The sequence below is a fragment of the Phyllobates terribilis genome, unplaced genomic scaffold (assembly GCF_046119375.1).
Source record: "Phyllobates terribilis strain yellow unplaced genomic scaffold, ASM4611937v1 Scaffold_4__5_contigs__length_816908805, whole genome shotgun sequence".
In the NCBI taxonomy this organism is placed as follows: domain Eukaryota; kingdom Metazoa; phylum Chordata; class Amphibia; order Anura; family Dendrobatidae; genus Phyllobates; species Phyllobates terribilis.
The window spans coordinates 237,229,701-237,242,015 of record NW_027362764.1 but is presented as its reverse complement, the minus strand read 5'-3'; the positions used below and the strand labels follow the sequence as shown (position 1 = coordinate 237,242,015).

At 40.9% G+C, this 12,315-nt stretch overlaps 1 protein-coding gene across 1 annotated transcript in view; it reads left to right on the top strand.

Moving 5' to 3' along the window:
- Window positions 1-12,315, top strand: part of CNTNAP2 (contactin associated protein 2) — a 3,253,420-nt gene that overhangs the window by 2,879,331 nt on the left and 361,774 nt on the right. Inside the window, exon 14 of the mRNA XM_073678177.1 lies at window positions 8,184-8,340. Within this exon, the coding sequence (XP_073534278.1) occupies window positions 8,184-8,340 (157 nt within the window). The remainder of the gene's footprint in view (window positions 1-8,183; window positions 8,341-12,315) is intronic.

The following is a 12,315-nucleotide window of genomic DNA, read 5'->3' as shown; positions in this document are numbered from 1 at the left end:
GGCACAGAGGAATCATTGAGGATGTTGGTACAGTCAGCAAGGTACTCCCTCTGCATCTTCCCAAACTTTGCACTCTTTGTGAGAGTACCCCACGCCTCAGGGCCTGTGCGATGGGAGGGTCTGAGCAAACTCTCCCAGAAATTTGACAGTGTTCCCCTGCCTCTGCTGGATTGAAGTTGTGTCTCTCTCGCCTGTACTCCTTGGTTGTCCAACGAAGTGTGCCCTCTGCCGCCAGCGTTTTCAGATGGGAATTTTTTTAATAGTTCCGCAACAAGGGCCTTCTGTTACTACCCCATTTTTGTAGACCTGTCCGCCTCAGGAATAAGAGATATAAAGTTCTCCATGTAGCGTGGGTCTAGAAGTGTCACCAACCAGTAATGACTGTCACCCAAAATTTTGAGAACACGAGGGTCATGGGAAAGGCAGCGTAACATAAACTCAGCCATGCGTGCCAGACTACTAACAGGCAAGACTTCCGTGTCCTCACCAAGAGGATGACTGACCATGCTCTCCTCCTCCTCCTCCTCTCTGTCCTCTGGCCATCCACGCTGAACAGACAGTATGACAGCTTTGCAGGTAGTACCGTCTATAGTGCATGAAACTAGCTCCTGTCCTTCCTCCTCCTCTTCCTCATTGTCACCCAATCCACGTTGGGATGAGATGAGGCTTGGCTGTGTGTAATCACCCTGTATGGTTCCTTGCTCCATCTCATCATGCTCTACCTGCAATGCATCCTCTTTGATTGTGAGCAGAGAGCGTTTCAGAAGACAGAGAAGCAGGATGGTGACGCTAATTATGGTGTCATCGCCGCTCACCATCTTGGTGGAGTCCTCAAAGTTTTGGAGGATCGTACATATGTCTGACATCCATGTCCACTTCTGAGGTCTTATGTGTGGAGTCTGAACTGAATACCGATACCCTTGTTGATGCTGGTACTCAACAACTGCCCTCTTCTGCTCACAAGTCCTTCCCAACATCTGCAGTGTAGAGTTCCAACACGTGGGGACATCACACACCAGTCTGTGAGCTGGAAGCTGCAAACGCTGCTGAGACACTGCAAGGGCGGCGGAAGCTGTGGCTGACTTTCTAAAATGGGCACACAGGCGGCGTACTTTAACAAGCTGATCCAGCAGCTCCGGGTAGGATTTGAGAAACCGCTGAACCACGAGGTTAAGCACATGGGCCAGGCATGGTATGTGTGTGAGCTCGCCTCGCCTCAGAGCCGCCACCAGGTTCCGGACATTGTCACACATGACCATGTCTGGCTGTAGGTTCAGCGGTGTGAGCCACAGAGCTGCCTGCTCTTTCAGAGCTGTCCACAACTCTTCAGCATTGGGCTGTTTTTCACCTAAGCATATTAGCTTCAGCACAGCCTGTTGCCACTTGACCAAGGCAGTGCTGCAGTGCTTCCAGCTTGTGACTGATGTGGTCATTTCAGAGATGGAGGCTGAAGAGGAGGAGGAGGCTGCTCTAGGGCCCACAATCCTTGGCGTCGGGAGGACGTGTTCCATCCCAAGGTCCAACTGGGTCCCGGCTTCCACTATGTTAACCCAGTGTGCCGTCAGCGAGATGTACCGTCCCTGCCCACAAGCACTTGTCCACGTGTCCGTGGTTAGGTGGACTTTACCGGTAACTGCGTTGTTGAGAGCACGGCTAATGTTTTGTGACACGTGCTTGTGTAATGCGGGGACGGCACACCGGAGAAATAGTGGCGGCTGGGGACCGAGTACCGAGGGACGGCCGCCGCCATCAGGTTGTGGACTGCTTCCGTCTCCAAGAGCCTAAAAGGCAACATTTCGAGCGCAACCAGTCGTGAAATGTGAGAATTTAGTAGTGTGGCCTGTGGGGCATTGGCTACATATTTGCACTGGGGTATGGACAACTGAACGCTGCGCTGGGACAAGGACATGGATGTGCTTCCTGATGCTGCTACTTGAGAGTGTGCAACGACAGGTGCCTGGCAGGAGGCGTCTTCGCATGCACCATGGAAAGGGGATTGGCTTGCATGCACAACAGCGGAAGAAGCAATGCTGCCACCCGCAGACAAGTGGACTGGGCAAGAGGCCCGAATCTATAAATGGAAAAGTGAACAGCTCTTCAGAGTGTCCAAGTGTGGGATCAGTTGTCTCTGGGTACTCGGCATGGTGGGAGGAAGGAGGATCAGGGTAAGGAATATGCGGTCCAGATATTGGGAAGGAGCAGCACATTTAAAGTTAATGTCGGATTAACTTTAATGCAATTTAGGGAAAAATATTACAGATTTTTCTACTGCATAGGAAAGTCTAATCAGTATACCTGTCCTTGGGTTAAGATACATTTTACATAACACTTACTTAAAACATAAAAGCACATTAATGGATCAGGACCGTCTGACAAGTTGTGTTCGTCTCCATGCACCTCATCACAAATCATACTCCAATTAGGGACTGGAGTAAGATTTCTGACGTACGGTATGCCACAGCTCGGCAAGAATTAGATTAGAGCTGTGCCATCATGCCCCTGTTCTGCCACTGTTCTGCCCCAGCTCTGCCCATGTTCCTAATCCTAATGTATTCTCATTGTGGGCTGATATTTTTGTGCTTCAACACAAAATGCTATTCTGAAGTTTGGTTGCCAACATACCGTAGCTGTCTCATAATAAATTTACATTGTAACGTGAAGACCACTCTATGTGTAAGTATTGTAGGTGTTAGGTAATCCTCAAGCTATCTTTCTTCAAACCTAATAATGCTTATTTTTCTATTTTTGGGAGTAACGTAGTTCATCGCTCCTCAGCCTGTAATACACATAACCCAAGTGATACACTGCATGTCTACAAAGGTACTTTACCTTCCCTAATGCTGTATTTTTAAAGGTGCAGGATCGTTTATGGTTATAGGATTTAGGTACTCTGGTATTATTTATCTATTACGTATTGCTTATATAGCACTATCATCTTCCACAGCGCTTTGCCTCATCACTGTCCCCAATGGAGCTCACAATCTAAATTCTCTATCAGTATGTCTTTGGAGTGTGGGAGAACCTGGATGAACCCACGCAAACACAGGGAGAACATACAAACTCTTTGTAGATGTTTTCCCTGGTGGGATTTAAACTCAGGACCCCAGAGCTGCAAAGCAACAGTGTAAACTACCGAACCACCGTGCTGCCCTTAGTAGTGGAGGGGGTACTTGGTCTAAACACTGGGAAACACTGTGACATTCAGCCATTCCTATATTAACTTTTTTGACCACCTATGAACCAGTTCCAGATTTAATAGGAATGCAATTTAAACCACATTTACTTTTGCCTGCTTATTTGCTCCGGTGCTAATAATGTCTTTATAACTCTGTTTATTTTAGGCTACGAACTCTTCAATTAACTGTAATATTTTGTTTTTCATATTTAATTTTCTTATTTACAATGCATCCTGCAATTGTACATATATAGTTGTATGGATCATTGATACATCAACTATAGATGATATGGGCTTATACTATTTCCAATCATTGCATGCATCTGAATAAATTAAAAATTGTCATTCATTTATTCAAACGGAATGAAAAAAGAAATAAAAATAGTTCTATTGTGCAAGTATTGTCTAACATAGCTGCCATATAGCAATGGGGGTCCATATGGAAGAACATAGCTGTCTGAACTCTTATTTTTTAGTGGCAGATATTGCTTTGTGCTTAACCAAAACTTAATTAAATCTTTCTGTTATTTTATTTGGTAAATATTTACCACTCACTGAAACATTTTGTTTCTTTTATGAAGAAAAGACATGGCAGAAATAATGAAATGAGCTGATAATTCCAGACTAAATCTAGTCTTAAATATATTTAGTTGACAGATAATTTAGGGCATGACTTCAAGTTGAACTGACTTTTGTTGAATAATTTAAGTGGAACTAACCAGAGCAGCATAAAATGTAAAATGATGGGATTCAATGGATTGTTATTGTCATGCTCCTTGGTCTTCTAAATTAAATTTGAGAAGCCATCAAGCATAGCATAACCTATGATAAAACAGAAAAGCAATGCATGTTGGAGAAAATGTTTCAGATTGATTAAACTACTTGCAATGTTAGTAAGTTTCTAAGAAAAAAATGTATTTTTTGTTAATGTTATCTACGTTATTAGGTCTGTTTATGTAAGGGGATGTGTAAGAAATAGCACAATATTTATAACTTTTATTAACATGACATTGCTGGTAAAATTGAGCAAAAATATTCACAGGACCCTGGTCCAAGGGCAATGTGGGTAGTTGGTGACCACTAGACATGGTGCTAATCGATTCACCGGACCTGGTCTAGTTGATATGTGGCCAACGAAATGGGAGACCTTCAAATCATATCTTATCTGATGGCATCTTTTGTAAGCATGAGGACCCTTGTCGCGAGATACGAGCTTACGTATTTTGGCCAAAATATCAACTAATACCTCATATATTGTTTGAGCCAGGCCCATCAGTGCGGGCATTGTAAACTGGGGTGTCTGTTCCCATGGGGTGCACTTGGATAGTACCGGGCAGCCCGCCTAATCTAATAGTATGGGCGTAACTAATAGGCTGTAAGCCGGATACTGTGCACTACCCTAGTGTGAACAGCACCCTATACTAGCCATTTTGTGTGCAATTCAAATACTAAGCAGTCATCCCCTCCATGAAATGGTAGGTTGTTAGTGGTAGTCTCATCAGTATTTTGCACCTGTGTAGCCGCCATCTTTATGTGGGTGTGCTTCACCCTGGTAGTGCATTTGGTTTTGAAGATCAGGGCAGGTAAACACTGCTGCCCTTTTTTGCTGTAATCATGAAGCTTGTCACTATTTTATACTGGTCTAGTTTAGGGCAGCATGAAAATGATGAAAAGTTCTCTTTAAAGCATTGCCTGCCAAACCGTAATTCATTTAAAGCATTTATTGAATGCCAGAAAGGTGTTTAGTCATTTATCTCTATTGTTATAACTTTGAATCAATGAGAAGTCAGGAGAACTTTAAAAGCAGACAATATGCATACTTAGAACGCTTTATTAGACAGCAGTGAAATGAAAATTAGTTACTCCCGGAAGATTTATATAGTATACTATACATACTTTAACCTTGGCTGATATGTAAAACAATCTGGCTACCCTGCAAAGACATTACATTTAACATATATATGCATATACCAGTGGGTGAAATAAGTATTAAACACGTCACCAATTTTTTTAAAAAAATATATTTCTAAAGGTGCTATTGACATGAAATTCTCACCAGATGTCAGTAACAATCCATTCAATCCACATAGGCAAAGAAATAAAACTATACATGTCCATAAATTATGTGTAAAAATGAGAAATGATACAGGGAAAAAGTACTGAACACATGAAGAGAGGTACAAAATGCCATGGAAAGTCATGACACCATCTGTAATCTATCAGTAATTACAAAGCAATCCTGTCACTTCATGAAAAATAATATCAGTTGGTTCAACTGATGACCTATAAAAGGTGTCTCATTACCAAGGTGCAACACAAGAAACATCTCATGATGGGTAAAGCCAGTGAGCTGTTTCAAGACTTTCGCAGCCTTATTGTTGCATAACTTTCATTACAAAATCTTCAGTTTTACTCAAATTAGTTGATGCAAACATGAATACACCCCACATTTGAAACAATGACATCTAGGACAGCACCAAGTGTTCTAGCCATGCAATTTACAAGTTGGTGACATATTGCAACATCTATCTTTTTACATTATTCAAGAATGACCTATTTTAGCACCTGGACATTGGAAGGAACTGAATGAGGAATGGAAAGTGATGCTCAACTTGTCTTTTCAGAATTCCCCATAGGAGTTTGATTGGGTGCAGATCAGGAGATAGTGAATCAGTTTCTTCTTCAGAAATTAAACAGATGTGTGTTTTGGATCATTTTCATGTTGGGAAGATGCTACCATCACTCCGTGTCCTTAGAACATGTACACTTTTCTAACACGACAATAATCCAAAACATAGATCTGTTGTGTTTCTGAAGACGAAAGGGGTGAAAGTCTTTCAGTAGCCAAGTGTGTCTCCTGATCTAAACCAAAAAATGTTCTATGAGACTCAGCCTTGTCAAAGTTTTGGAAATTGTTCTTGTGTTCCTTGAGATACTGATTAAAATCTTACTTTTCAAAGGCGGTGTACTCATTTATGCTGAGCACTATAAGTATACTTTATTATTTTTTTTTTATCAGGATTAGAAATTCATTGTTGGAGTGAGGTTCCCAATAAAAGCCCATTCAGTAACTGTCAGGTGATTGGCTCCAAGTTGGGTAGTTTACTTCTGGACTTTTTGTTGTGTCAGAGTTTGGGCCCTACAAAAGAGCCGCAAATACTCTGATCAGCCAATCAGACCCTGTACATACAGTTATATGAAAAAGTTTGGGCACCCCTATTAATCTTAAGCTTAATGTTTTATAAAAATTGGTGTTTTTGCAACAGCTATTTCAGTTTGATATATGTAATAACTGTTGGACACAGTAATGTTTCTGCCTTGAAATGAGGTTTATTGTACTAACAGAAAATGTGCAATCTGCATTCAAACAAAATTTGACAGGTGCATAAGTATGGGCACCCTTATCATTTTCTTGTTTTAAATACTCCTACCTACTTTTTACTGACGTACTAAAGCACTTTTTTTGGTTTTGTAACCTCATTGAGCTTTGAACTTCATAGCCAGGTGTATGCAATCATGAGAAAAGCTACTTAAAGTGGCCACTTGCAAGTTGTTCTCATGTTTGAATCTCCTCTGAAGAGTGGCATCATGGGCTCCTCAAAACAACTGTCAAATGATCTGAAAACAAAGATTATTCAACATAGTTGTTCAGGGGAAGGATACAAAAAGCTGTCTCAGAGATTTAACCTGTCAGTTTCCACTGTGAGGAACATAGTAAGGAAATGGAAGAACACAGGGACAGTTCTTGTTAAGGCCAGAAGTGGCAGGCAAAGAAAAACATCAGAAAGGCAGAGAAGAAGAATGGTGAGATCAGTCAAGGACAATCCTCAGACCACCTCCAGAGAGCTGCAGCATCAACTTGCTGCAGATGGTGTCACTGTGCATCGGTCAACTAGACAACGCACTTTGCACAAGGAGAAGCTGTATTGGAGATTGATGAGAAAGAAGCAGTTTCTGCAAGCACGCCACAAACAGAGTCGGCTGAGGTATGCAAAAGCACATTTGGAGAAGCCAATTTCTTTTTGGAAGAAGGTCCTGTGGACTGATGAAACCAAGATTGAGTTGTTTGGTCATACAAAAAGGCATTATGCATGGCAGCAAAAAAACACAGCATTCCAAGAAAAACACCTGCTACCCACAGTAAAATTTGGTGGAGGTTCCATCATGCTTTGGGGCTGTGTGGCCAATGCCGGCACCGGGAATCTTGTTAAAGTTGAGGGACGCATGGATTCCACTCAGTATCAGCAGATTCTTGACAATAATGTTCAAGAATCAGTGATAAAGTTGAAGTTACGCAGGGGATGGATCTTTCAGCAAGACAATGATCCAAAACACCACTCCAAATCTACTCAGGCATTCATGCAGAGGAACAATTACAATGTTCTGGAATGGCCATCCCAGTCCCCAGACCTGAATATCATTGAACATCTGTGGGATCATTTGAAGAGGGCTGTCCATGCTCGGCGACCATCAAACTTAACTGAACTGGAATTGTTTTGTAAAGAGGAATGGTCAAAAATACCTTCATCCAGGATCCAGGAACTCATTAAAAGCTACAGGAAGTGACTAGAGGCTGTTATTTTTGCAAAAGGAGGATCTACTAAATATTAATGTCACTTTTCTGGTGAGGTGCCCATACTTATGCACCTGTCAAATTTTGTTTGAATGCAGATTGCACATTTTCTGTTAGTACAATAAACCTCATTTCAAGGCAGAAACATTACTGTGCCCAAAAGTTATTACATATATCAAACTGAAATAGCTGTTGCAAAAACACCAATTTTTATAAAACATTAAGCTTAAGATTAATAGGGGTGCCCAAACTTTTTCATATAACTGTATGTACAGTCATGATTTTCCAAAGTATATCATTTCCCCTAATGTCACTTGTCAGTTCATTATGAGATGTTAAATTGGTATAATGTATTTGTTTTCTTGTCTACTTATGAATTCTTAGTCCCATTTATGTAAATCACCGTTAATATTGAATTTTTTTTTATCTTTCCAGATGGAAATCCTTACACATGGTGGGTCGGGAAAGGAAATGAAAAACATTATTATTGGGGAGATTCTGGACCTGGCATTCAGAAATGTTCATGTGGAATTGATAGGAACTGCAGTGACAGCAGATTCCACTGTAACTGTGATGCTGACCAAAGACAATGGTAAGTATTGTCATACACTTATCTTTATACTTTTTATTATACCCCTTATTGATCAAAGATTTTGCTGGACTATGCAAGGAATTGTCTGGACATAAAATATTGATGAGCTTTTATTAGGATAGGTAATCAATATTGAATATATGTTGGTCCAACGTCCAGCATTTCCACTGATCAACTGTTATTAACTCCGGCATCAAGCCCCCACCAATCTGGTATTGATAACCTATCCAAAGGAAATTATATGCCTAGATAACCACTATAATTATCATTTTAGAAAAATAAAAGATTTTTCTATTTGGTTGTGCAAAGAACAGATATATTAATTTATCGATGCACAGACAGAAGATGATTTCGACCCCTGGAGATGAGATTAAATGCGTTTATTCATATTGATAACTTCTAATGATAATGATTTTGCGTGCATTAATTTTCTCTTCGATTTTATCGCTTAAATTAAACTAATCTAAGAATAATTGTAAGGGGTGGACCTTGTCCATGTAGACGAGGGGTTTCACCATTTACATTGATAAAAAAACAAGTTTACGGTATTTACTGCATTATCATACTTCTTATAAGATGTGGCTTTGTTCACAGAAATTCACTAAAATTAATAAAATAAATTTGTTAACTAAAATGTATTTTGTTAATTGAGATTAGGCATATCCTGTGAAAAAAGAGAGGGGGAAATGAATTACATGTGTCTGCCCTATATGTGGCAGTAAAAAAAGTTAAGTTTTATGGATATTTAATCCTTTATTCATTGAATTTTTGTTTTCCGGGATTTATAGACATTGAAGTATCAGTGACACTTTTTATGTAGTCAGAAATACGGCACTCCTGGTTTCCTTTTCGGGTGCTCGGATAAGGTCCAACCCCGTAGTAATAGAAAATATATGGGAATCCAGCACTCCAGAATAAAGTGAATGAAGACAAATATTATTACATATGGTCCATCTTGGTGTGTTAATGTGACGTTTCGGTCAGAACGACCTTTATCAAACAAACATCTAAGTGTGGAGGACCGCCAGTAAGGAGAGAGTGGTAGTCTCCCTCTTTCCTTGCCCCGTTTTCCTTACAGGCGGTCTTCTACACCTAGGTGTTTGTTTGATAAAGGTCGTTCAGACCGAAATGTCATGTTAACACACCAAGATGGACCATATGTAATACAATTTATCTTCATTCACTTTATTCTGGAGTACCGGATTTCTATATATTTTCTAGTGACACTTTTTGCAATACATTGAACATAGTAATATTGTAAGCGTCTTGCGATCGGAGGATTGCATGCAGTCCAACACCAACAAGAGGCAGGTGGCAAACTACCGGTGCCACTACTAATGCCAGTTCTGTGCGTTGATGTTCTCAGGTCCCAGGACAGTTAGTCTCATCAATATATAGTTGATTGTCGGGGGGGGAAGACAAGCAGAGAAGAATAAAGAGAAGAATTTTTTGATTTCTTGCCTTTAAGTGCACACTGAGGAACTAAATTTCGAAGGAGTAAAGCAGCAGCACAACCTTCCGATCAGGGTTCAGGATCATCCTTTACACTGTGATTTTTCATGGGTCGGCGTTAAATGATGTTTAAAAGTGTAGATTTTTTTCCTGCTCCCGGATAACTTCTATAACTTGCAACCTAGCATACCAATTTAGTTCTAGCTGCGAGAATTTTCCTATGGAGGAGCCTCCAAACAGCACTGAGCTGTAGACTGATTATAGCATTGTAATCAATGGGGTTTAGGAAGAGATAATAATAAAATAATATCGAAAATGACAAACGCAAAGCTATTCGCCCACCATCATAAATTAACGCAATACAGCAAATGCTGGAAAAACGGCCTGTTTAGACACAACGTCTCCTAAATATATAATGGCTGCGCTCTCCACACTACAGTACTCCTGTCAGAGCTGCCATCTACATGATTGAGTACTCCTGGAGGGTCTTTGTTCGTTAGCCATTACCTCACTGCATATCCAATTTACATATATATTACTAAAGCTGACAATGTGTGCTTTTGTGTGCTTTTGTGTGTGTATATCACTTTTACTGTAAATTAAAGCATAAAATTGATCACCACAGTATAGGATATTTTTCCAGAGTTAGATATATATACAGAAAAAAAATAACTATCTCACCGTAGTTACTGCGAGCGTTGGGATTTAGTATTATTAAATCATTTTATAAAACAAGAAAATCTGTCCAATAAGGGTAATAGAAGTTTTTTTTTTTCTTTTTGCTTTTGATACACAAACTTTATCACTTTCTTACTTTTCGCTCTATCATAAAAAAATGTACTTAATGATTTTCAGTTAATCAGGTGGCAGTAAAGGGTAAAGTGGATAAAATGTAAGAAGAAAAATCGATTTGGCTCTCTGGGTTAAGAGCACTTGTGCTCTTATGAAGGCTTATCCAGCACTTGTTTTCTTTTTTAATGATCTGAAATAAAGTATTATAGGATTTTACTACACACCCAAAGAGCGAAAAATATTTTTCCTCTCACACGTGTTGGCACCTGGCAATGGCGGGGTGTCAAGTCCTGGGTGGAGATGTATGAATGCAGGACTGGCGAGCTGGCTGATTTCTAATATATGAGGATAAAATGTAACAATGTCAGAAAGACACGAGTTGCAAAATCAAAGGAAAGAGTGTGGTAAAGCATAGACATAACCAGAAGTTCATGAATCCCAGCCTATGGCACCTACCGGTGTTTTTTTAGTGGCAGATAGCATTTGATCTACCTCGAGAACTAGGGCATAGATGCTACTGTAACGTTTGGAACAACTATAATCCTAGGTAAGCATTTCCTCCTGGGAGCCGTCAGCTTTCAGTAATTCTGTCCTCCTGGCATGACTGTCGTCACTGTGTGAGAGTGTGAACTGTGATAGCAGCAGGAGAGCATTAGGACCCTGTGGGTTTTGTCTGGCTGAGCTCAGAGCAGTGGCAGATCAGGAGACCCTGTATGTTCTGAGGGTGTCTGCTGTGTGAGACGCTGAGAGCAGATTCTGAGGAGAACTGTATGGACTGAACTTCAACAAGACTCTCTCTCTACAAGCTTTCCTGTGGGGGTTGTTAACCCCTGGCCCCGGTGAAGCTGTGTCCTTGCTTAAGAATGAGTGCTGAGCTGGGGAAAGCTGTGTGGCTCTTTGGAGTTTTGTGGAAGTCCATGCTGAGTGGACTAGAGACTTTATGCTGAACGAGCTAAGTGTCGAGTGAGAGGGAAGAGACTGAGGATATCATCTCTGTGACGGAGCGCATGGTCGGTGGTCTGGAAAACAGTGACTGACTGCCAGAGGAGAGACGGGGTCCGGTGCCATTCACATTGAGAGGATACTGACAAGCCTGGTGAAGAGTTCTTCCTGGACCTTAACCTGAGGCTACAGGACTAAAGTTCCCGGCGTGTGGGCTCGGCATCGGCCAACAAGACAAGGAACCTTTGCTGTTTTTGTAAACGTTGCTTTTTATTTGGCGCCAAAGTTTTCCGGGACTAGCTGCAGCGACCGCGATTCACAGGCCTGTGATAGACCACATCTGAGGTTAACGGTACCGTAACTTTAAGATACCCGGGTATCCCTATACTAGTGGTATAAGAGCAATTGGTGTAGTTTCATGCATTGTTATTGTTAATAGTGGTAGGATTGTACTCAGTGTGCCATCTCAGGGGTCCCTATAGAACACCCACACTAGACTGACACTGTGTTTAGGTAAAATTGTTCCAGATCTTTAGTATAATTCACATAAACTGGAAACCTTGAGATTGGCACATTGATTTCAGCTTTTGCTGATTGTGTGTAGTTAGTAGAGACAGTGTCCCAGGTAGAACCTGAGACTGATTCATGCAATACTGAATTTTAGTCTAATCCCTGTTTTAGTAAAGAAAGTGTTGTTTATTTCTGTCTCTGTCTCAGTTTGCGACTCACTGGATCTCTCTCGGACCTCCGGTCATTACAACTGCAGAGCATGCCCTGGACTTACACTGA